This window comes from Stegodyphus dumicola, chromosome 12 (genome assembly GCF_044657685.1).
Source record: "Stegodyphus dumicola isolate Sdum_Otavi_A_Nest chromosome 12, ASM4465768v1".
Lineage (NCBI taxonomy): Eukaryota > Metazoa > Arthropoda > Arachnida > Araneae > Eresidae > Stegodyphus > Stegodyphus dumicola.
Window position 1 is genome coordinate 15,853,943 of NC_140779.1, and position 23,783 is coordinate 15,877,725.

General features: G+C 31.3%; 3 protein-coding genes across 3 annotated transcripts; 2 read left to right on the forward strand and 1 right to left on the reverse strand.

Moving 5' to 3' along the window:
• Nucleotides 1-211: 211 nt before the first annotated feature.
• LOC118190538 (coiled-coil domain-containing protein 32) lies at nucleotides 212-21,397 on the reverse strand. Its single transcript, XM_035361265.2, has 3 exons — nucleotides 21,228-21,397; nucleotides 8,921-9,099; nucleotides 212-476 (listed from the first exon to the last, which is right to left on the reverse strand). Exons 1-3 carry the CDS (start codon nucleotides 21,316-21,318, stop codon nucleotides 348-350), a joined length of 399 nt encoding a protein of 132 aa, XP_035217156.1. The 5' UTR covers nucleotides 21,319-21,397; the 3' UTR covers nucleotides 212-347.
• A 245-nt stretch (nucleotides 21,398-21,642) lies between these two features.
• Nucleotides 21,643-23,571, forward strand: LOC146993502 (uncharacterized). The gene is made up of 2 exons (XM_085827493.1): nucleotides 21,643-21,852; nucleotides 23,336-23,571. The coding sequence occupies exons 1-2, from the start codon at nucleotides 21,727-21,729 to the stop codon at nucleotides 23,432-23,434; spliced, it is 225 nt and encodes a 74-aa protein (XP_085683619.1). The 5' UTR covers nucleotides 21,643-21,726; the 3' UTR covers nucleotides 23,435-23,571.
• LOC118190537 (dnaJ homolog subfamily C member 8) lies at nucleotides 21,859-23,064 on the forward strand. The gene has a single exon (XM_035361263.2). It carries the CDS (start codon nucleotides 21,968-21,970, stop codon nucleotides 22,706-22,708), a length of 741 nt encoding a protein of 246 aa, XP_035217154.1. The 5' UTR covers nucleotides 21,859-21,967; the 3' UTR covers nucleotides 22,709-23,064.
• Nucleotides 23,572-23,783: the final 212 nt, after the last annotated feature.

A 23,783-nucleotide genomic window follows, 5' to 3' on the forward strand; every position in this document is an offset into this window, starting at 1 on the left:
GACCATTGCATTTTAGCAAACAGGAAGGAATGCAAAATCTCCAGTTGTCCTCACGCACTGAAAACCATAGCTATGCAACTTGTGTTGCAGCTGATTGTGATTTTCAAAATACATATAAGTTAAAGAGATCTACAGATACTGATAAATATTCAAAATATTTCTTAGCTTTAAAAATTATAGCACATTTTAGAACTTGAATAAAGACCCAGTATTTTTCACATAGCATAATGTGCTGTTTTTATTACAAGGTCATTTAACAGTTGGATCTACAATACAAATTCCCTTATAATTTAACATTAAAGTTTTACATCATATTTTTTTCAGAAACAATTGTGATGAAAATTAATTTATCGATCAACTTGAGTATCAGAAGGTACTTTAACATTGCTTTCAGAAATTTTCGCTAACAAATCAGATTCCAATAAGTGCTGTAGCTCTTCATTTGTAGCACCATTTTTTTCCGGGAAAAGTTTTTTCTGAAAGAAATAAAAACATAAAATGTTACATTTTTATCTCTTTATTTTTCAGAAAATGCAAATTTAACCATAAAAGAGGAAATTATGAGAATGTATTCCAAGCACAGTTAGATACCAACAATTCATTATCAATAATAACTGATAAATATTTATTCATTCTGGATTACTGGGATGCATTGCAGAGATACGAGAAGATAGGTTTAAGTACAGATTATCCAAAATGTATTCATAAATGTAATAAAGAGACATTTTTATACATTTCATTTTGATTGTCATATGATACATAAAACTGACTTTTCATTGCATGGTTTAGGATATAATTATTTATACTGCAAAACTAATGTGGTACTGTAATTAGGAAAATATCCTAGTGGCCTTTGCAAAGAAAAGAAAACATGCTGGATATGACTCAGATATATAAACAATAATATGTTGAAAGCCTCCTATAAGAATGATTGATCTAAATACTATACCTTGAAGAAAATTAAGTAAATGAATTTTCTTTTAATTAAATTAAAGGATAAGCAGTAAGCAACATATATTTTAAAAGTTAGATATCACATATAAGATGTGGTTTATTAAATGGCATTTTAAAGGTGGTTTTACTAACTGCATTACTTTAGTTATTAATAATATAATCTTTAATCAGTTTGAATAACAAATCAGGCTGAAAAAATGTTTTTGACCTTTTTTAAATCTCTCTCTCTCTCTCTCTCTCGTTATTTTTAATATATTGAACAAGTTACCCTTAGTTGTTTTATCTATTTTAGTTTTCCTTGATAGCACATTTCAAAGATTAAAGAATAATTTCTACCAAATATTACTCAAAATTTTGATTTTGATTAGCTAACTGAATTCTTGCTTTCCACATAAATTCTTTATTAGTATTTACTTTTAAAAAATTCATGCTTCATGGAAATGCTTAGAAAATCACAGAGTTCACCTTCAAGTAGTAAATGACAGAATGAATAGCACAAGGGAAAAAAAAAAAAAAAAAAACTCTGCAGCACCGTAACAATTAATTAATTATGTAAGATCCTTTCAAGGTCCTAAATTAAAGATGAGTTCAACTACAAAATTTATTAATACTTGATCAATGGATATCTACCAATAAACTAAATCCTCAAAAAATTAAATTTTACAACACATAGTCATGTTACTAAGAACACATAAGATAAATCTTAAAATATATAAGCCATCAAATCAACATGCATATATATTACTGATTCATATATCAGTTCTTTTATTAGTATACAACTATACAACAGATGAAATGTGAAACTGTTTAAATATTAATTTCATTTGGAAATGAAATTCTGAAACAAATTTCTTTTCCTCTATGTATCTCTCACATTAGTCAGCAATTAACATTGAATACTACAGCCAATACAAAAAGATGTGTTCCATGATTTGCCAGAATTCAAGCTTTTTTTAATTTTTAATTCTTTTGGCATCCACAAAATGCTTCACAGCATGTTGTTTTCTTTTGTGCAATTTTGATTACAATAATGAAAATTTGATTAAAATATTAAAAATTATTAATCAGTACCCTTCAACTTTACAAAGCAACAAAACAGACAAAAGATATTTTTGGCAATCTTTTTCTGTGTTATGTCTTTTTTCTTAATTTACAAAATGCATAAAAAAGCACCAAATTTTTTTCATCCAAGATGCTTAAATTTCTACATCTCACCCTGGTCATTTGTAGGTATATTATTTGTAACATTTACAGAACTAATATCAATTATTTATGTAAAACTTAGTTGATGACTAAATATGAATAAAGTTATTACTTCACACAGATTGTGTAGTAGTTGGATACACAATTCTGGTATAAAGGATTTCTTAAGGAAACATTTCTCCGCTGATCCAAAAAGGAAAATTAGATGGTTCACGAATATGATTATGTAAAATACATTTTTGTGCCAATTATCAAAAATTGCCACTGAAAAAAGCTGCTGCTGCAGGGCTGTAGCCCATTTAGCACTGTTGTTAGGATGACCCACAATAAATTCTATTTCCCATTTCAAAATTTACATATTATATATTTCACGCTTAGTAGATACATAAAATTTACTAAGCAGAATTGCATAGTACTGCACCAGTTGTGAAAAACATTACAGTTTTATAATACACATTAAAATATTTACACAAGAATTATGTGGTATAATTGTTAACTGATTCAGATATAATGTCAATAATATGTCGTCTGAATAATAGTTATTGAAAGTTCTCAGTGCATAAAAGCCTCACATATTCACTGTTCAGTTAGCAAGTGGAATCGTTTTACATTTTTGTAGCCTATATTTTACTAGCTGAAGTAAGTAGTGTTGTAAAGGCTTTACACAGAGTGAAGAGGCTTCATTTAGGGGGATGAGGTTACATTTTTCAAAATCTTAGATAGACAGTGATTTTCCTCTTATTTCGGTTCACGTGAATTGTGCAAAATTTTACCAAGCTTGAATACAATCTTAGAACAGTGTAGAATTAACACAGCTCCATGTAACAGTTTTAGTAAGAAATGGTACTTGCTTTGTTATTGGTTATGCTCTTTTTCAGTAATAAGCTTTCAGAAAATCACCACCTACTTTTCCGATTTCTTCACCATTTTCGAAGCATTCACAAAAAACTGATGGAAGGCACACTTGAATTCTGCCTTAAAATATCTGTTCTAGAAAGTTCTACACTGTTGTAAAGAGTAAACAAACAGAGTTGCATGTAATGGTTTTAGCAGGAACAATAGCAACATAAACTTAAGATGGGTAATGTGATTTCCAAACAGAAGCTATATAGAAATATTTATTTTTTTTAGGGAAAAAACAATTATAATTCCTTACTTAACACATATGATTTCTACTAGTAGTGGGAATACATCCAGAGTATAGACACTGTAGGGTGGTTTTTTGAAATCTTATGTAGATCGTAATCTTCCTCTTCTTTTGAGGGTAAAATGTGCAAAATTTCTTCAAGATTGCAATAAAACTGTAGATTTGTATGAGTTACATACACATAAACAAACAAATAAACACTCTTCTTTTATAAACAGGGTATGGCAAAAAGAAATCCTAATTTGGGAAGCTAATAAAATCCAATCAAATAACATGCAAATTTTCCTTTCATTCTGTGAAAGTACATATGAAGCCATTTTACATCAATATGTTTTTTATTAGTTGTAGACAACATCACTCAAGTGACTTTCATTGTTCATGCACTGATTGAGACTTTCATGATAGTTATCCAGGACTTTGTCATTTCATCAGGAGTCATTTTGTGCATAGTGACAGTATCTTTGTTGTCCTCCTGTTGTATCACCTTCTTCAGAACTTTTGAAGTTGAACACAAAGCAGTAAATTGTTTTTTGGTGAGGAATAGGTCCCACAACTAGGTGCGAAGTTGCTGCAAAAGGCATGGTGTGTTACTATTGGTTACCCAAATTATAAATTAACTGCTCTACAATGAAAATACAATATTCTGCTGACCAAGCTATAGTCTACTCTGAAACGTCATGCACATCACTATTCAATGATACACTTCCCCATCACCATATCTCCTAATTGTAGCTATTATCTCCCAAATCAGTTAGTTCCTTCTACTGCACCCTGTATATAGATGATTTTAACAAATCCAGCTAGTAAATAATAATAATTGAAATGAACCTGTGTTTACCTGCTTAATTTAATGAACCTGTTTTAAACTGCTTAATTTGTTACTTAATAAGAGAATAAATTTGAAAAAAAAAAAAAAATATCTTACTCTTTACTGAACAACAAAATACTGCTGCATGCAAGATACAAATATTTTGATTTGGGCAGTGGCAACGCATTTCTTTTAAATCATGAAGTTTATTTATTAAATTTCAAAGGAAAATATATTGTGAGTGGTAATACACTTATTTTATATTGCTGAGTTTTCAGATTAAGTTTTAAAAGTAAATATCTTATGCTTAGACTGGCAACACAAAACTTTATTGATAACTGATGACACACATTCTTACTGCATTATATTATAGATACTAATACATAAAAAATAAGAAATATTGATTTTTGAAATTTTTGCTGGATTTGAAGAACGAAGTTTTCAGTGCAATTATTCTTAACTGCTGAAAGTACTGAAATAAGTGAATTGGCAAATGATTAGAAATGCAAGAGAAGCAACGAGGACATTTTCGTATGTACATTCCAACTATTAAAAGCTTGATAGGCCAAATATGCAAAGCGAACCAATGAGCACTGATTGACAGCACTCTAATAGCTGATAATAGTACTTTAAGCACTGAGTAAAAACTAATAAGCTGATTCAAATTGTTAACTACTATTATTAATATATTAAGTTTCACTTTAAAATGAATTCAATAATCTTAGTCTTATTGCTATCTATCTGCATGTATTCAGTTCATTTACATGGGCAGAAATAGTCATTAATGTAACATTTGATATCAGTACTTGTATTCTATACAAAATACAAAAGATTTCAAACACTAGGTCACTAAAAATTGCTTTAGATAAGTTTACCATGTGCCCTTTATCAATTCAAGTACAATAGTTATACATATGCAAACAATTTTTGAAGGAATACAGAATAAAGAAGGTGTAAGCAAATCTAATTTCAAACATACGAAGTAGCTATTAACTCTAATTATGTTAACTAGGAAAATTTTTTATGTAATTATATCATGAATTCACATAATAGACGAAATAGGCTTGCCTCCAGCATTTCTGAAATCCTAAGCAATCAACTCACTTTGCACCCAAAATTGAAGTTGTTAATAATTCACAGTAAAATATCCCTTGCTGAGTAGTCACATGCACAAACAGTTTAGCTCAGGGTTTCTTAAACTGTGGGTCGTGACTCCCATGGGGGTCACGGGACCTGCAGCAGGGGGTTGCCAAACATTTTAGCAGTTTGGATATTTCTTTAACTTATTATAATAATTTTACGATTACCAAATATTTTTACACAATGTATCTGAAAATAGATAAAGATAAGACAATTCACAAAGAAATGACATTTCGTCTGTTACTTATTTAAAATTTTCACATTGTTCTATGTCTTAAAATTAGAAATTAAAGTTAATGACCTAAAACTGCAACTAGTATATTACAGTTCAAGTGAAAAAATTTACAGTTTCACTAACGCGTGTGTCGGATTTGCGCAATATTTATGGGGTCCCATAAAATTTTTGTAAATATTATGGGGTCCTGGGGGTCACGAAAATATCTCGGTGACAAAAAGGGGTCGTGACTGAAAAAAATTTAAGAAACTATGGTTTAGCTGATGTCCTGTTATGAGTGCATATATTGCTTATGCTTGAAGTCAAGCTAGATTTGAAATAAAGTTTGAGAAGCTGGCACTGGGCTTTTTGCCACCTGGCGCAAACCCTGCGAGTTCTAAACTCTACCACTTACTTTTTTTCACTTCTCAAAGTTTTGCCACCCCTAAATTCTGTCACCCGGTGTGATTGCACTGGCTCTGGCACCAGCCTTGCTTGAAATAAAAAGGGTAGTTTCCCCCCCAAAAAAACGCAAATTTTTTGTACTGTGAAAGTGAAAAACAAATACCTGGACAGAACAGAGAAAGTTATGTAGGTATTAAATATAACAGGAACATTAATAATCTACGTAATTCACAATGAATCACTGCTAAAAGGTAAACACTCATATAAATAAATTGGATAAATATTTGGCTGATCTTTAGAACATGGTAACTGGTAGTTTGGTGACATTTTGGAGGCAATAAAGGTTTGCTCACATTATTACCAAACCTGGGACTTTGGTAATAATGTGAGCAATACTCAGTTCCGATTACGCATTATTTTGTGTGAGGGAAATGAGAGATCATGGGATATGTCATGTGATATTAATGGACGAATTACGGTTCTTTAATCGGAAAAGGGGGGAATTTGGAAAAATATCTGTGGCTGTATATTATTTTGTATTAAGCTTCATTGTGTGTTGTGTGAAGTAGGGTTGAATAATTTTGGGATTGTATGGCGCTGTCTAAAGTGAATTCTAGATTTTTAATGCGTTTGTGTGATAATTCAAAAGAATTGGTTGAATGGTGCATGAGTGTAGGTTTAATTGCGGATAAGTATGAATGTCCAAAATGTGGGAATGAAATGAGATTGTGTGAAAGGAAGGATATTACTGATAAGTTTGAATGGCAGTGCAAGAAATCTGGTGAAAATGGACATTTTGTGAAACGGAGTGTAAGGAAGGGTACGTGGTTTACTGAAAGTCGTTTGAGCATGGGTGAGATTTTATTGATTTCTTATTATTGGGTGAATAGATTGCCAGTTGACTATTGGATTTCGGATTTAAAAATTAGCAGTAGGACTGCAGCTGACTGGAATTCTTTTTATAGGGAAGTGTGCGTGGAATTTTGCGAAAATGATATGGGTATGCTTGGTGGTATGAATGTTATTGCGGAAATTGATGAGAGTAAGTTTGGGAAGCGGAAGTATCAGAGAGGTAGGAGAGTGGAAGGAAAATGGGTGTTTGGTGGGATTGAAAGGGGTAGTAATAAATGTTTTTTTAAGGTTGTGTGAGATAGAAGTAAAGATTGTTTATTAAGTTTTATAAAAGAATATATTCTACCGGGTACTATAATTATTTCAGATTGCTGGAAATCGTATGAATGTTTGGAAGATGAAGGTTTTAAACATCTTACTGTGAACCACCAATATTATTTTAAAGATCCGGAAACCGGTGCACATACCAATACAATAGAGGGCACATGGAGTGCTATAAAAAGCGCCATTCCGAGGCATTGTGATAAAGAGAATTTTGCATTTTATTTAGCGGAGAAAGTGTGGAGGAAAAATTCGCAGAAAAAAATCGTTCAATAATTTTATTGAATCCATAATAAAAGTGTATCCACCATGTAAGCAAGATTCTGAAGAAGATTAGGTAAGTTAGTATTTTTAATTATTTGAGGATATTATTTTTATGCATTGTTCTAAACGTAAGGTGAAAGTAAAGTGATTTGGTATTATTGGGAAAATTGTTATTAGCAATGATTTAGTTTAAAGTAATTAGGATTGTAAACTAATTTTTATTAATTTAATGTATGTGCTTATTTATATTTTAAGTAGTGTTTTTGAATTTAATTATATTTTAATTAAATGATAGTTATTTTGTGAATTTTATGTTTGTAGGAATTTGGTATACGTTTTAGTTGAAGTAAACGTGCATGGAAATAATTTAAATATTTGACACTAAGTATTTGTAATGTTTGTGGTATGAATACGTTGGTGACATTTAGAATATAATAGATAATTTAGAGGTAAAAGTTTTTGAATATTTTATTTATTTTATATGTGGAAATGTTCATATTTGGAAAGGGTATATACTTTTTCGTTATTAGGTAATTTCATATATGTTCTTTTTAACGGGTTTAAAGATTCAGAAAATTGTCATGCATTTTCGTGAAATTTTTCTAATTTATGAGAATACAGCAGTGTACATGGATATGGTGAAGAGTGTGCACAATGCCATTTTTGTGCAATTCTGGGATTTTTTTTTAAAGTAAAAATAAGTCGACGTGTACATGGTTTAGTGATATTTTAATTAAATGATAGTTATTTTGTGAATTTTATGTTTGTAGGAATTTGGTATACGTTTTAGTTGAAGTAAACGTGCATGGAAATAATTTAAATATTTGACACTAAGTATTTGTAATGCTTACGGTATGAATCCGTTGGTGGTGTTTATAATATAATAGATGATTTAGAGGTAAAAGTTTTTGGATATTTTATTTATTTTATATGTGGAAATGTTCATATTTGGAAAGGGTATATACTTTTCCGCGATCAGGTAATTTCAAATATGTTCTTTTTACCGGGTTTAAAGATTCAGAAAATTGTCATGTATTTTCGTGAAAATTTTCTAATTTATGAGAAAAAAGCAGTGTACATGGATATAGTGAAGAGTGTGCGCAATGCCATTTTTGTGTAATTCTGGGATGTTTTCTTAAGTAAAAATAAGTCGACGTGTACATGGTTTACGTGTATGTGTTATTTTGAAAAACACGTAAGGAGTATGGTATTGTGGACTTTGTCCCAATTTTGCAGTGAATATTTGTCATGATTAAGCAGTTTTGTTAGATAAAATTTCTAGCATAAGTGTAATTCGGCTAGTAGATTTTTGGAAGAAGTGTTCAGTAGATAAAAAGAAAAGAAACATGTCTTTACTTCGTGAAGACAAAATGGCGGTGGGAAAAAAAAAATAGAGGGTTGCTGTAAAAGAGTTGGTCGCCAAATTTTCGCCAAAAAATCGCCAAGTTACCATAATCTAAAGATCAACCAAATATTTTATTTAAGTTAATCAATGTTGCAAAATTTAACAAAATGAAGCAATAAATAAAATTCCTAAGAAATAATATGTCTGTAAAAAACACTTAAAAGCTGTCTTTTAATTAATGAATACTAAAACAATGTAAACAATTACCTCAAAATATGACAACTGAACTTCTTTGTCAGGATCAATATCTGACAAGACATCTAGTCTATTTACAGAGCCTGAGATTAGATGGCACATGTAATCATCTCTAGCATTCTGCAACACTGATATCATATCTTTCGAAGTAAGTTCCTTTTCTGAGCCTTTTACTTTTGCCAATCTAGATTCTAATAGAATAATGAATTAAATTTCTTATAAATGCATTAAAAAGTGAATCATATATATGTGATATACTGGAACATTAAAGCAGATATCATTAAGGGTAATATCTTTATCTTTCTAAAACAGAGAAAACAGACAGAAGCCTTATGTTAAATTAAATAATACAAATACTGAATTGTATTAATTTTCTGTAATATTCCTCTAACATCAAACAGAAAGGAAACATAATAAAAATGCCTGTTATTTTCCTTTCATATGAGGAAGAGGTAAAATAATTTAATTCCTTTTACTTTTTCAAAACCATCTATTACTCATTTTTGTTTGTTTTGTTTAGATTTTATTAATTATAATTCAACACATTTTCATTTAATCATTTGCTGTTTCTTATTATCACTTCACAATAGAAGCATTGATTTTTTTAGCCATCTATACAAAAAAATAAAGACTAGTTTTTTAGTCATCTGCATTGCAGATAATTAGAATATGAAGGAGGGGAATAGTCTGATTTAATTTTAAAAGCAAACTGGATGGCCAGATCAATCATATTTATAAGACAGAATCTTGACTAAATCTTCTTCATTACTATTAAAAGTGAGAATGAGTTATCTATATAGCAAATTTAGAGCTGAAAAGACAACTTTTCTAATAATTCGACCTTAAAATAGTGCATGTAAGTGTGAGTATGATGAGTGCATGCAAGTACTGAACAAAGGGGATTACCCAGTGTTAATTCTTCGATTTGGCAATAATAATTATTTTTGATAATGAAGTGGGTTTAACTCAAAAGAAATGGCATTTTCTGATGATCTGCAACCCCATGAAAAAATCACGAATTTGTTGCTAACTTTAGAGAGCAACATTTTGAATTTGTAGCTGACTTAAGATCCAAAGTCTTTGGAGATTTATCATTATAACATCATGGGTTGCCACATAACTATTATGGCAAAAATACTGCTTTGCCTTATGAATACTTGTCACTTTTAGGTGGGGGTACAGATAATCAGAATGTAACAACTTAATATCTCATTTTTAGTATGTATGAAATTGAATTCTTGAAGTCTGGTTTCAAGACGTTAATGCTCTCTCATTTGGAACATTAATAACAGTGATTTAACATCAAAAGAAACCCTACTTGAATGCTGTCCAGAAATGTCTTTAAAAGTTTATCGATGATTTTGTTGCTATTTAATAGCTCTGTGCTATTATGATGGCCAATTCACTTCTGACTAATTTTTCGACAGTGGTGAAAGACATTTTTCAAATGGTGGCTTGAGAATTCCTTCTGTAATTTTTCTGCATTGATGTTCTCCTCATGCACACAGCAATTTGTTTTTGCTTTAATTAAAAAAAATAAATAAATATCTGAAAGGCTTCAGATTTTATATTACACCCTTTATTTATTAAATATCATGTTCTTCACATTTTGTGTGTTACCTTTATTTATTAAATATCATGTTCTTCACATTTAAATCATATAAAATTCAATTCAACAGCAATATCACAAAATATCTAAAAACAGCCAAACAGTATATCTTTAGAATTTCCGATACATAATCTCATGCATTGGAGATAATTTTTTTTTTTTTTTTTTCCATACAATGTTGTCACTGTTTGCTTGAAATTGTTGAGTTTGTTAATCAAAAATTCATTAGTTTTACAAAATTGAAAATAGAAAATAAAACAAATTCAAAATTTAAAATTCAGATTTCCAAGTGCCTGTGTTTGGGTGGAAGACTACGTCATTCAAAATTGGAAGGTTCTAGGGACGATTGTTTTTCACAATGCAAGAAACATTCAGGCAGATTCTTCCTTACTTAGTTTCTTTAATAATACATGGTGATAATATTCAGTGGCAAAAGTGTGAAAAATGAAACACACAAAATGTTGTTTTGAAACTGATAGCCCTTTGGGTCTAACGTCCCTTTAGGGTAAAAAGAATTGCACACTGCTGAAAATAGACATGCATGATGCCTGTATGTAGCGTATGTTATATTTTTAAAACAGATGTATGCTATTATAATAATATCTGTTATATTTTTGTAACATTTTTGGCTGCCACATAACTATTATGACAAAATATTGCTTTGCCTTATGAATACTTATTTGTGACTTTTTGATGCGGGTACAGATGATCGGAATGTAACAAATGAATATCTCAATTTCAGTATGTGTGACATGGAATTCTTGAAGTTTGGTTTCAAGACGTTAATACTCTTTCATTTGGAACATTAGTAACAGCGATTTAACATCAAAAGAAATCCTACTTGAGAGCTGCCCAGAAATATCTTTAAAAGTTTATCGATGACTTTGTTGCTATTTAACAGCTCTGTACTATTATGATGGCAAATGTTCTTCAGGCTAAAATTAAAAATTGCTGAATGTAACTGTTATATAACGATTTCAAACAAAAGCAGTGGTGATTTAAATCACTATATTACAAATAAAAAGCACATATTCAAAACTATCCTACAGTACAAAGTCTTTAATCCGTATGTCCATAATCCAGACCTCAAAGCTACAAACTTTCTGCGCATGCGTAGCGTTTACGTATGTGCATAATACCTTTACGCATGCGCTTTATACGTTTACGCATTTGCGTTTAATGTATAACGGATGGTATAAGCTAAGCTAAAATTATCTAATTATCTATTTCAGTTAATGTTGCAGATTGCATTGTTCCTTAATCTTCTAATTGGATCCGGCTTAATATTTTTTGCAGACTGTTAGAGCAATTTTATAAAAAGTAAGCTTGAACTTTTGATTATGTCAAAAAGAGTTTCCGATTCTGGAGCAGCCAAATGATTTACAAAACGAAAGCCTGCTTCGATGTTCATCAAACAAAAAGTGGAATTGCTGCAAAAAATGGATAAAGGCATGAAGAAAGTGAGAGGTTAGTGAAAACGAAAAAATTTCGATTAACAAGTTAGTCAGTATTCTCGGCACATGGTAATAAATGAAGTTTTTCATTGTGATGACAATGCTTCTCAATTATCAATCATTTAATAAATGGCGAAATTTGTAGTATGGTTCTAGCAATTACAGGACTTGAACAGCAGAACTTTGTAACTGAACAAGAAATTATGTCTGTTTATAGAATTAAAGAGAAAGTATTAGCACATAAAATGAAGCAACTTAAACAACTTACATTGAAAGAAATGTTTAATAAAGTAAACAAATAAATATTATCTTTTTTTTTTTTTTTTTTTTTGGTAAATTTTGATACCATTTAGATCACAATTGTTCTTTATTTCATAAATTACAGTTTCATATTTTTAATTTTATAATTTCTGTATACCATCTCACCAGATTTAAATTGATGATCTATAATATGGAAAAATCCCTAATCCGGAATCGCTGAAATCCCGACGATTCTGGATTAAAGACTTTGTACTGTATATGCTGAAAAATCTATTACATTTTAAACTAATGTGTTCAAAACTGGATAAAAAATTTAATGCAGGAAACTATGAAATATTTAGTCATCATTTATATTAGAAATTTACTGTTATATTTCTATTATACACAAAATGCTGGAAAGGAAAGAAAAGATATGCATGTGCATGGATAAAACTGAAAGCTTTCAAAAACAAAGTTCAGTACTGATACATTAATGCAGCCACATTGGTGCAATTTTGTGGTTTTTTACACATGAGAAAGAAAAAAAAAAAAAAAATTGCATCATTCAATGCAAAAATTTGCTTCCATTTATAAATATTACAACATATTTTACATTGTCATTAGGTATTTATCTTAAAAATTAATTTACTTAACAGGCTGGGTTTATTTCTTTTACTCTCATAGAAATTTCAAGGCAATCATTTTAACGATGGATTAAAAGCAATTGTTTCTTTTAGCAATTTTGCATAAAAATACAGCACTTCTATAGAAATTTTACTGCAATTTCTTCCATTGCTAGCAAACATCAGAAGCTCATACAGGGTGGTTATAATTAAAGTGACCCTATTCAGACCCCTTGTAGAACCCGTTCTGCCTATCAGATTTTGATGAACCTTGGTATATACGTTAAACGGACTATGGGGAAAAGATTTCTGAAGAAAAAAATAATTCAAATTTTGACCACCAGATGGCAATTTTCAAAAATTCCTTATGCAAATAGGTTAAATCTATAAAGAAACTTGCAGTCAAGAACCAGAAAAATCATTCTGCATGCCTTTGGCATTAATCATGACCTTACAGAAAAAAGATCGAGCTTTACTGATAAAACTGTTTTATCAGAATGGCAGCAATAGCTTAGCTGCATTGAGTAAATATTGTTACGTTTTTCTCTTCCTGACACCAGTTGATACATTATTTTCTTCCTTCACGTTTGTATGGGGTTAGTAGATTTGGAGTGAATAACAACGACACTTGATGAAGTATCTAAACACACTTTATTTAGCCAATAACACTTTTTTACAGTCATCGAAGATCTACTATAAACGCGCTGGAACAATCAGCGGCACAGCACTGTCAGGCAATAACGGTGGAGACAACTTCACTGCAAAGCACCAGAGTACAGCTTCCGACTCTGTTTGGTCGTTCTCGAAACTCCATGTACTCTTGAGACTCACGCTACAACTCGCAATGCACTCAACGACACACGAGCACAGCTCCCGGAGCTCAACACACTCTCTCGACAATGCACTAACCGCGATATACTAACAGTCTCTTTCGGTGCACTCGACGACCCACTCGGCACTTGCTGCCCAGATGTCAACTTGATCGACTCCGTGGGGATTGACTCGCTAGACGAGACACTAACTCGATACTAACTTGCACTCTAGACGAGGCACACACACTCACACTCTCGATGAAGCACACACTGACTGACTGCGGACCAGCAGGGTGAATATAGCTTTCGGCCTGTGTTGGAGAACATTCTGGGCTAAGCTGGTAAGAATTCGTTCAAGAAGGTTCTCCATCCGTCCATGGTATATCGCCAATTTTGTCGCCAAATGTGGCAACCCTGCCTTCCCTTGCCATTTTATGACAACCCTAAAACTGCTTTCCGAATAAGCAATCTCACCGCACCTGTACATTTTGTAACAATATCATTGTTTAAAGGGATTGCTAAAGGGGCCCATGTCGAACTAGTTCTTTTTTATTGCAGAAATTGTTTCCCCATGATCCATATAACATATAAACCAAATCATCAAAATTCAATAAGTAGAACAATTCTAGGGGGTGTCTGAATACGGTCACTTTCATTATAAGCACCATGTATTTTAAAATTGAAATTAAAGCACAAAATATCACAAACAAAAGTCTGTTGAGACTTGGAGTACAACAAAACGAACACACATGGTTACTTCACTGAAGAACTGTTAGAGCAAGATTGGAAGTTTGGTACACTCTGAAAATTTAGCAACTTTCACTAAGGGGGTTGTGATAATACCTAAGTACTTAAACTTCTCACTTTTCCTCCTTTAAAAATTGTTAGTGAAATTACTTCAATTTCTTGCTTCAGTCAAAAACCTGAAATTATTAATCAATGTAATGAAAAATTATTTCATATTCTTATTCAATATTTTGACCAGAAAGCAAAAAGGATTCTTTCTCCAAAATTAATCAAATTATTAACAGATTAGGGATCATTAACAAAATAGTTGTAAACAAAAAACTTTAAAAATGCTAAATAATTACAATACAGAGGGTGTTCATACATTTTTATAACGATTATGAAGACATATCTTAACAAACTTTAGAATTTTATTTTCTAATATGTTCAGTCTGATAGCCCTTTTGTTTATCTATCATATTACATCTTGATTTCTAAGATAAAAGTTCTTTTCTTAAAATATAAAGGTTGATTTTATTTCACTCCTCCTTCACAATCATCCAGAGTCCATCCAATGTTTTGGGATGCCCTTTCATCCCAAAACATGTATATACTTTATATGTTTTGCTTGATGGAACTTCCTGATAATAACATAGTGAACCCTGATCGTAACATAGCGAAGATTGTTTGGATCAAGAGATAAAATTTCTTCTTTAAAGATAGGGGTTAAAATATATTTCTGATATTAATTCCAATTAATTTTGACATTGGAAGGGAATCCACTAATAACCATAAAACCTTTAAAAAAACTTTTCCTTGTTTTCTCTGAACCAACATATTAAGTCTTTTTCTCCTCTTTTTCGGTAGTAAATCGATCTTTTTCTATTGCAGTCAGATAAGTATATTCAATCCTCATCAAGTGTAATTACATATTTCCATTTTTTAACCTGCCAAATAATTTTCATACAGCAACCTACACATAGTCTTACGCTGGGAAACATGTTTTAGTGTTACACGATGAACATTATGTTTTTTGTTTTGATTAGCTTTAAAACAGATTTTATAATTTTGTTCACAGTTCCTACAGACATATTTAAAGATTTTGAAATAATTGTTTAAGGGGAAGATTGGATTTTCCTTTAAAACATGACATGCGACTTTAGATTTAATAAGAGCTGTATGTAACTTTGTTGGGTACACATTTTTTGCCTTTTTCTGAGTCAGACATAAACTTTGACACTTTTTTCCTTTTATATTAATTATTCCATTTATTTTACATGTACAAATATTAAAGCCATGTGTTTTTTAATAATTGAATAAGAATATTTCTCTTTGGATAGTGCAAAAATATAATCTTTGATGCATCGTTTATTTTGCAGTGACATTTTAAATAAAAATTATATTTTTAATGCTGCAGATGATAATTAAACCTTATTCCAAATTGATGATAGTCACGTCTGTATTTTAAAATTAATATTTAAATTCATGGAGAAAATCAAAATCATTTCAAAAATGTATAAACACCCTCTGTGTATGCCACCTAAGAAGCGGTATAGTCTACCAAGCTGATATTGCTGTTGATAATTAGTACTTTGGTCTGGGTTCTGGCTGCATGGTGAACACGTGGTTTTCTCTGTGTGCTATAATTATGTATCAGCTCCCTGTAGAAAGTTCTCCACGAAAGGATCCTTCCCTCATATAGTTAATCGTCGCATGTGTTTCCTTTATCAGTAGTTAAACTACCGAAAAAGTCTTAGATTTAGAATACAGTGGTGGCCAAAATTGTGGACACTTTTGGAAATTTTTATGTTTTTGAACTTTGTATGCTTATAGAAAACGTTACGTTTCACAAAATGCAAACTTGTATATATCATTTTAAAGAGAATTTATTACTGAATTCAAGACAAAACACAAAATTCAATTATTTGCAATACAAAAAAAAAAAAAAAAAAAAGTTAAACGATAATAGTTATCGATATGCATTAGATAGTGATGATTGCAGTCAGTTATCAGTACTTAGTAGGGTACCCTTTATTTTTTATTACAGCTTCACATCGATGTTTCATGACCAATAGTAAAATTATATAAACAAAAAATATATCATTGAGCTGACAAGAGTTTTAAGCTCTTCTTTCGTTATTAGATGATGCCAGTAAACAATTATAGCCTCAATTAGTTCCCTTTTATTTGATGGGCACTTCATTCGGACAAGAGTTTTCAAACGGTGCCACAAATTTTCGACAGGATTGACATCAGGACTGTTTCCTGGCCATGACAATTTAATGCTCTTTGTACGAAACCACTCTTTCGATATTTTGGCCGTGTGGCAAGGAGCAGAATCCTGCTGAAAAATAAATTAAGCATTGTTGAGAAGAGATCTCTGATGGAAGGTAGAAGTTTTAGTCCTAGAATAGTGTCAATGTATTTTCTGGCATTCAGTGTCCCATCGGTGACATGAAGGCGACCAATACCATCTGCTGACATGCATGACCAAATCATAACACTAACTGGGTTCTTCACAGTTGCTTGAATGCAGTCAGGATGTAGCTCTTGTCCTATTCGACGTCTTACATATTTTCGCCCATCACTACTGAATAACGTTATCTTAGTTTCATCACTCCATATAACTTGTGACCACTGATTATCTGTCCAATTAATGTGTTCCTTTACCCACGGTAGTCTTTCTTTTCATTGCTGAAAATTAAGATAAGGCTTTTTTTGTGGAATTCTACCTCTCAGTCCAACATCTGTTAATCTTCTCCTGATTGTTCTTGAACTGACAGCAATACCAGCATCCTCCACATCACTTCTGATGGCCGCTGACGACATTTTTCTATCTTGGAGACATAGTCTTTTTATTCTTCTGTCATCAATAGATGTGGTGCACCTTTTTTTGGTCTTTTCCTTCTTTATTTTTTATTGAATTTGTCTCCTGATATCGTAAACAAAACTTTCGGACTCCAGATGTAGTCACTGAACCACCCACCTGTCTTCAATTTCAGTATAGGAAAAACCACTTTCTCGTAACACAATAATATTACATCTCTTTCTAGGTGTCCAGTCTACTCTTTTATTTGATGTCATTGCTTCTTGACTAAATATTAAAAATTTTTACAAAAATTCCTACTTGTAACTGCAAGGTCAGTTACTAACATTTGATTGGTTCTCAGAACAAGAACAGTGATTGGCCAAGAAAGCTAGACATTACAAACCACTTCATAACTGTGTTTTTTATTTATATTAAAGTACATATAACTTTTTTGTATTGCAAATAATTGAATTTTGTGTTTTGTATTGAATTCAGTAATAAATTCCCTTTAAAATGATATATACAAGTTTGCATTTTGCGAAACGTAACAGTTTCTATAAGCATATAAAGTTCAAAAACATAAAAATTTCCAAAAGTGTCCATAATTTTGGCCACTACTGTATGTAAATTAAATTTAGCTAAAAATTAGTTGATTAAACATATTAAGCATATGCAAATCAATTTTAGCTTGTTAAACATAATAATTAATACAGTACAAAGTTCGAGATCTCGACGTCCAATATCCAGACCTCAAAGCCAACACCAATCATTTTTTTAGGGAATTTTTTGGAATGCTTTAGGCATTTGATTCCCTCCCCCCCCATAATAAAATATGTGGAGAGTCCAGATTCTTAATCTCACTTTGGCACTAAATAAAATACATGATTATTGAAGAAAATAATCCTTTTAGCATAAATTTGTGAGATCAATAATTTGACTCCGTATCTGCATATTTGCTTGGCACACATCTCAAACCAAAACATTTTGGGGTTAATGTATATTTTAAGGTATCCCTTGGCGAAACTTAACGGTTTTTGGCGGTACATGGATACTGAGTTTGTGAAATTCTTTGACTTGTTATTTTGGCTTGCGTAGCGGTAATTTTTGGTGTAAAAATCGCCGCTACACAAACCCAAAATAATAAGAGAAAGAATTGCATAAACTTAGTATCTATCCATGTACACATCGACCTATTTTCACTTTAAAAAAAAAATCCCCGAATTGGACAAAAGTGACATTGCGAACTCTCTTGACTTTATCCATGTACACATCAACCTATTTTCAGTTTAAAAAAATCACAGAATTTCACAAACTAGGCTTTGTACACATGGACAAAGTCAAGGGAGTACTGCCAATGGCACACTATATTCATTTAAAAACTCAAAGGAGCAGCCTAATCTGAATAAACTACATTTTAAACCAAACAATGAAATAGCATAAAAAAGGAAATTCATCTTAGCACTACATGAAGGAAATATCCACTTACATTATTTATGAATTTATGTGTCTTCAGTCAAACACAATTCCTTAACAGCATCCAAACACTTCCTAAAATTATCTGAACTAGAATCTGTATACTGGTGTCACCATATAGATTCACAAAAATAAGAGTAAAAATATCCTCCGTTCGAAAATATCCGATGTTCGACCATACGCATTTCCTTCCTCCAAACAGGACACTTAATAATGGCTACTACGTAAACCTTCACTTACACACCAGTCAATTAATGATTTTTTCCCTTTTGTTACAAATCCTACAGAAACTTCAAATTAATCTTACCACATTCAGCCAATTTATCGTGTAAACCACAAAATAACAACATACTAATCTATCACACACAAGCCCTTACCCAAAAATTTGACACACACTCTCCAAATTTTTTTCCATGATTCAAATTCACTGCAACCAATTACGTCATAATAAGGTTTCCATAGCATTCAACTACTCAAGTTGTCATAAATGAGACAACAACTTGGCGATATTTATATTTTTCTTTCATTACCGCAAGTTTATCAACACTTTACAATTCGAGTAATGACTCGTGCAGTGATGCCTAAACAATGTTTTTATATTAGTAATTGAATAACAAAAGAGTATGGTAATCTTTTCTGTTGACATTATGATTGGTGGCGATTACAAATATAAGTTAAATGCACTAAGAAATGTTGACAAAGAAAGATTTAACAAAAATTTCTTTTCATACGCTAAAAATAGATTTTGTTAATGATACTCAAAGGCCAAAAGATTACATTTAGTGCTTTTTGAATTAAGAATAACTGATTTGTTGTTGACATAAAGCCAAAGCTGCATGGCCACCCCGAGCAGCAGAATTTAGGGAAGAAGAGTAGTTAACAGAAGTTTTCATTGCGATGACAATGACCTAATCATCAATCAATGCCCTAATCTCTTAGGTGACATCTGTAGTATGGTTCTAGATACAGAAAATACCACTACCAATAGTGAAGAAAGAGACAGAGAGGTTATTGAAAATGAAAAAATTTCGATTGATAAGTTAGTCGGAATTCTCGACCCAGCAATTGCAAGACTTGAACAATAGAACTTGGTAACTGAATAAGAAATGATAGCTCTCTACAGAATTAAAGAAAAAGTATTAGCATAAAAAGCATAGTTACTTAACTTACACTAAAAGGAACGTTTAATAAAGCAACAAATAAATATTCAGCCCCCTTTTTTTTGGTAAATTTTGATTCCCTTAAGGTCACAAATGCTTCATTATTTCATATAATTTTATAATTTCTGCATGCCATCTTACTAGATTTAGACTGATGATCTAATATCCGGAAAAATTCCAAATTCGGAATTGCCGAAGTCCCGACGAGTCCGGATCTCACACTTTGTACTGTACAATTAAACTCAGCAGAAAACACTCATGCAGAAAAACACTAAGCATATGCAATTAAAAATTAACTGATTAAAAATGCTATTTAATGCAATTAAATTCAGGATGATAGAATTGCATGATGTTAAGCATATGTAAGTAAAGATTAGCATTCAAAAAGTAAATTGTTAGTATTGAAATATATTTCTAATTAATTCTATTGAGTTTTCAAAAACTTATAGCCTTATATATCTAGAAATACTTCATTTTTTTTTTCAGATTTTTATGGCCCTGAAAAAGGGTCCCCCTTTTTTAAAAAAAATTATGGCACTAAATAAATTGCTGGAGATGTATTACCTTAAAAGGATATAATCTTTAATTGTTTAAATTTTTTATAAATGGATCTTGCCATTATGAAGAGAATTTTTTTTTTTTTTTTTTAATTTCACTTTCAGAGATAACCTGTTCGATTCTTTAGACTGGATATGTGCATCAGTTGCTGGATTAAAGAACTTTGTGGAGTGATTAACAGTTTGATGCACATTATACACACACCTAAGAATGAGTATGTCAGCTATTCATCAGTCGTAATACTTGTTCTCTATGCCATATGCTTCTTAATCAGCAGCATCAGAATCTTCACAGATATGTTGTTTGCTGTGAACATGTTTTCAATGAAAGGAATAATCTTTCTGAGATGCACCACCGACTTCTTCCTTAATTGAACGAAAATAATTCCGTTTATTCACTGCTAAAAAATTCAGAAAAGATAGTGCAGAAATAAGACAAAATAATAGTGAATAAGTGCAGAATAAATTACACGTGCAAAGGCAAACAATGAGTTATCATGAACAGCAATTTAAGGAACCAAAAACAACGTAAGAGGAGTGGTTACTACTTCCAAACATGCGAAACTATTATCTCATTGTTAGCGGTGTTTACATTTATCGGGTTCCTTGTGGAAGCGCTTCCGTACCAGCACCCTTCTTTGCCCATGGGCCCAGAAAGCTAAGGCAGTACTGCATTCTTGCAACAATACAACAATAACAACAAGAAACAGTAAATTCCTATTTTTCATGAATATATGCAAAAATTATGCATTTTTAAACCATTACATAAAAGCACTTGCAAAATAATCAAGTTAAATCACAAATGCGATGACTACATTTATGACAAATAATATTATTACAGTTGAATGTGTCTTGCCTAGTTTTTTAATATAAGTATCAGAATCAGGAAGATGGGAGAATTCAGGCTCCATTTTAATATTGTCATCTTCTAATGTCAGTTTCTGCATGCTCACGTCAATCTCAATCAGCAATTCTCAAAAAGGAACACTGGCGGAATATCAACACAAACAAACAATTCTTTTCCTTCCATGAAGTCTTTTAGCCCACAAAACGAAAAGGGTTGACGGTTTGTTTGAGATTATAGATAATGTCCTCTCATTTGATCTTTAAAAAGAGCAGAATAAAAAGGAGGCTGAAATCATAAATCTAAGAGGCAAGATTATAAAAAAACTCTAGGCTTGAGATAGATACAAAAGATGAAAGAGAAGGGCGATATTCATAAAACTTGCAAGATACAACTTAGCAGGATATTTGATTGGCAACACTTAGCGTTTGTCCTGATTGTATTGTTAGTATTGCCATTTTGTTCTTTCTGTCATCTACAGTCTCATTAGTCGTTATTGTATGATTTGTGTATGGCTTCATCATCCTCAGTCAAGAATACTGGGCATAGTGTAGAAAAATCTACGGAAGGTGATGTAGATTTGGTCGATAAGTTGTTGAACGAAACTGGATGCGCGGAACTGCACTATAAAGTTCAGGTATGAAAATGCAATTTTACAGTTTTGAAATATAATTCTTCCAAAACTGTGTAAAATTGAACGACTGATTCCGAAGAAATTTACTGAGTTTGCAGATAAGGTTTGATTATCTACAATGGCGCAGCTGAATATACCTTTGCCCACAACTGAACCCACCGAAGCTTTGTTTTCTAATTTCATAGCTGAAGTTAAAGAAATTGAGAAAAGAGATTCAGTTTTAACACCGAAGCAGCAAATAGATCGTTTGCTGCGACCTGGAAGCACATATTTCAACTTAAACCCTTTTGAAGTCTTGCAGTTGGAACCAGAAACTCCATTGGAAGAAGTTAAAAAACAATATCGAAGGTTGTCCATTTTAGTGCATCCTGACAAAAATCCTGACGATCGAGATAGAGCCCAGCAAGCATTTGATATTGTTAATAAGGCATATAAGTGTTTAGAAGATGACACACAGCGTGCTAAAGCGTTGGAAATAGTGGAAGAGGCCAAGGGGCGCACTGATCAAATGATAGAAGAGAAAAGAAAAAAGCAGCGGAAAGCTGGTAAAGGATCCAAAGTTGACGAAGATGATCCTGTAAAATATAAGCATGCAGTGTATGTATTAACTATGAAACTTTTTGCTGATCTTGAAAGAAAAAGGCGACAAACTGAAGAGCGAAGTATGGAAGACAGGAAAAGAAAAAGGGAGGAGGAAATTGAGGAAGAAGAGAAAAAGAAGGTTGATAAAGAATGGCAAAAAAATTATGAAGAGAGTCGGGAAAACAGAATCAATAGCTGGAAAGCCTTTCAGTTGGGAAGCAAATCTAAAAAAGTTAAAGAATTTCGCCCTCCTAAACATAAAGCTGAAACTCGATAAAACTGATCTTAAAGTAGTAGAAAGGAATAAAGTTTCAGAATCATTTTATAATAGAAACAGTTCTTTTTAATGTGGTATTCTTATTCACATAAGAATTGTGAAAAGGTGTGCAAGAGAATAGCTCCATATGGTAGTAATCAACAAGTTTTATGTAATTATTTCTTGCTGTGTGTAAGGCTGTATGCAATTAATTCTCCAGTTGCTTTCCCCATTTTAGTTTTAATTGCTGATTCATGCAAATTTAAACTAGCGGAGTGTACAATAATCGTTTGAGAATTAACGAGTAACATATAATTGTTCGTTATTGTAAAATTCATGTAGTACACTTCAATAAATTTTCTTTTTTCTTTTTTGTATATTATGAAACAGGATGACATATTTAATAGTAATTTGTTTTGTGGAATATATGTAAGTGAACTTTCTGAATGGTTTTGTGAGAAATTTGTTTCAGTATAGATATTTTAAATCTTTTTGAAAACTTTAGCTTGAATTGTAAAATAATGCATTTACATTATAATAAATTTCAGTGTACATGTATGCCACTTTATTATTATTATTTTTTAATTATCAAGTATGTGTTAGGTGATTATTTTATGGCATACAAAAAATATGGAATTTTATTTTCAGGAATGCATTGCTGAAACTAAAGATTGGAGAAAATGTCAAACAGAAGTTAGAAACTTTCGAAACTGCATTTCAAGAAAGGAAAACTCTAAAGTTACATAATAATATGTAATTATTTAATACCTCACTGTTATATGCATATATCTGAAAAAACAATGTTGCATCAAATTGAGGTTTGTATACCCGGCTAAGAAACGGACATGATTTTGCATTAAATATGTTACTATTTTAAATGATAATAGTGTTGTAATTATTTGTCGTATTTAAAATAGGGTTAGAAGCATACACAGCACTTAAAAAAATAATTATGAATCCCTGATTAAAATTATATTAGAAAAAAGAATCAATATGACATGTAATATCAAGCCACAATTTGCAGTGTTTTTTATACTTTGTTAATAAATTAGAAACAATATTTTGATAATTTAATTTTTAGTATAATTTCATGCGT

Coding starts and splice junctions, on each gene's coding strand:
- LOC118190538 (XM_035361265.2), bottom strand. CDS start 21,318: ATGCAGAAACTGACATTAGAAGATGACAATATTAAAATGGAGCCTGAA. Junction 9,100..21,227: donor TACTTATATTAAAAAACTAG/GCAAGACACATT, acceptor TTATTCTATTAG/AATCTAGATTGGCAAAAGTA. Junction 477..8,920: donor TTCAGTTGTCATATTTTGAG/GTAATTGTTTAC, acceptor TATTTCTTTCAG/AAAAAACTTTTCCCGGAAAA.
- LOC146993502 (XM_085827493.1), top strand. CDS start 21,727: ATGGCTTCATCATCCTCAGTCAAGAATACTGGGCATAGTGTAGAAAAA. Junction 21,853..23,335: donor AACTGCACTATAAAGTTCAG/GTATGAAAATGC, acceptor TTTTATTTTCAG/GAATGCATTGCTGAAACTAA.
- LOC118190537 (XM_035361263.2), top strand. CDS start 21,968: ATGGCGCAGCTGAATATACCTTTGCCCACAACTGAACCCACCGAAGCT.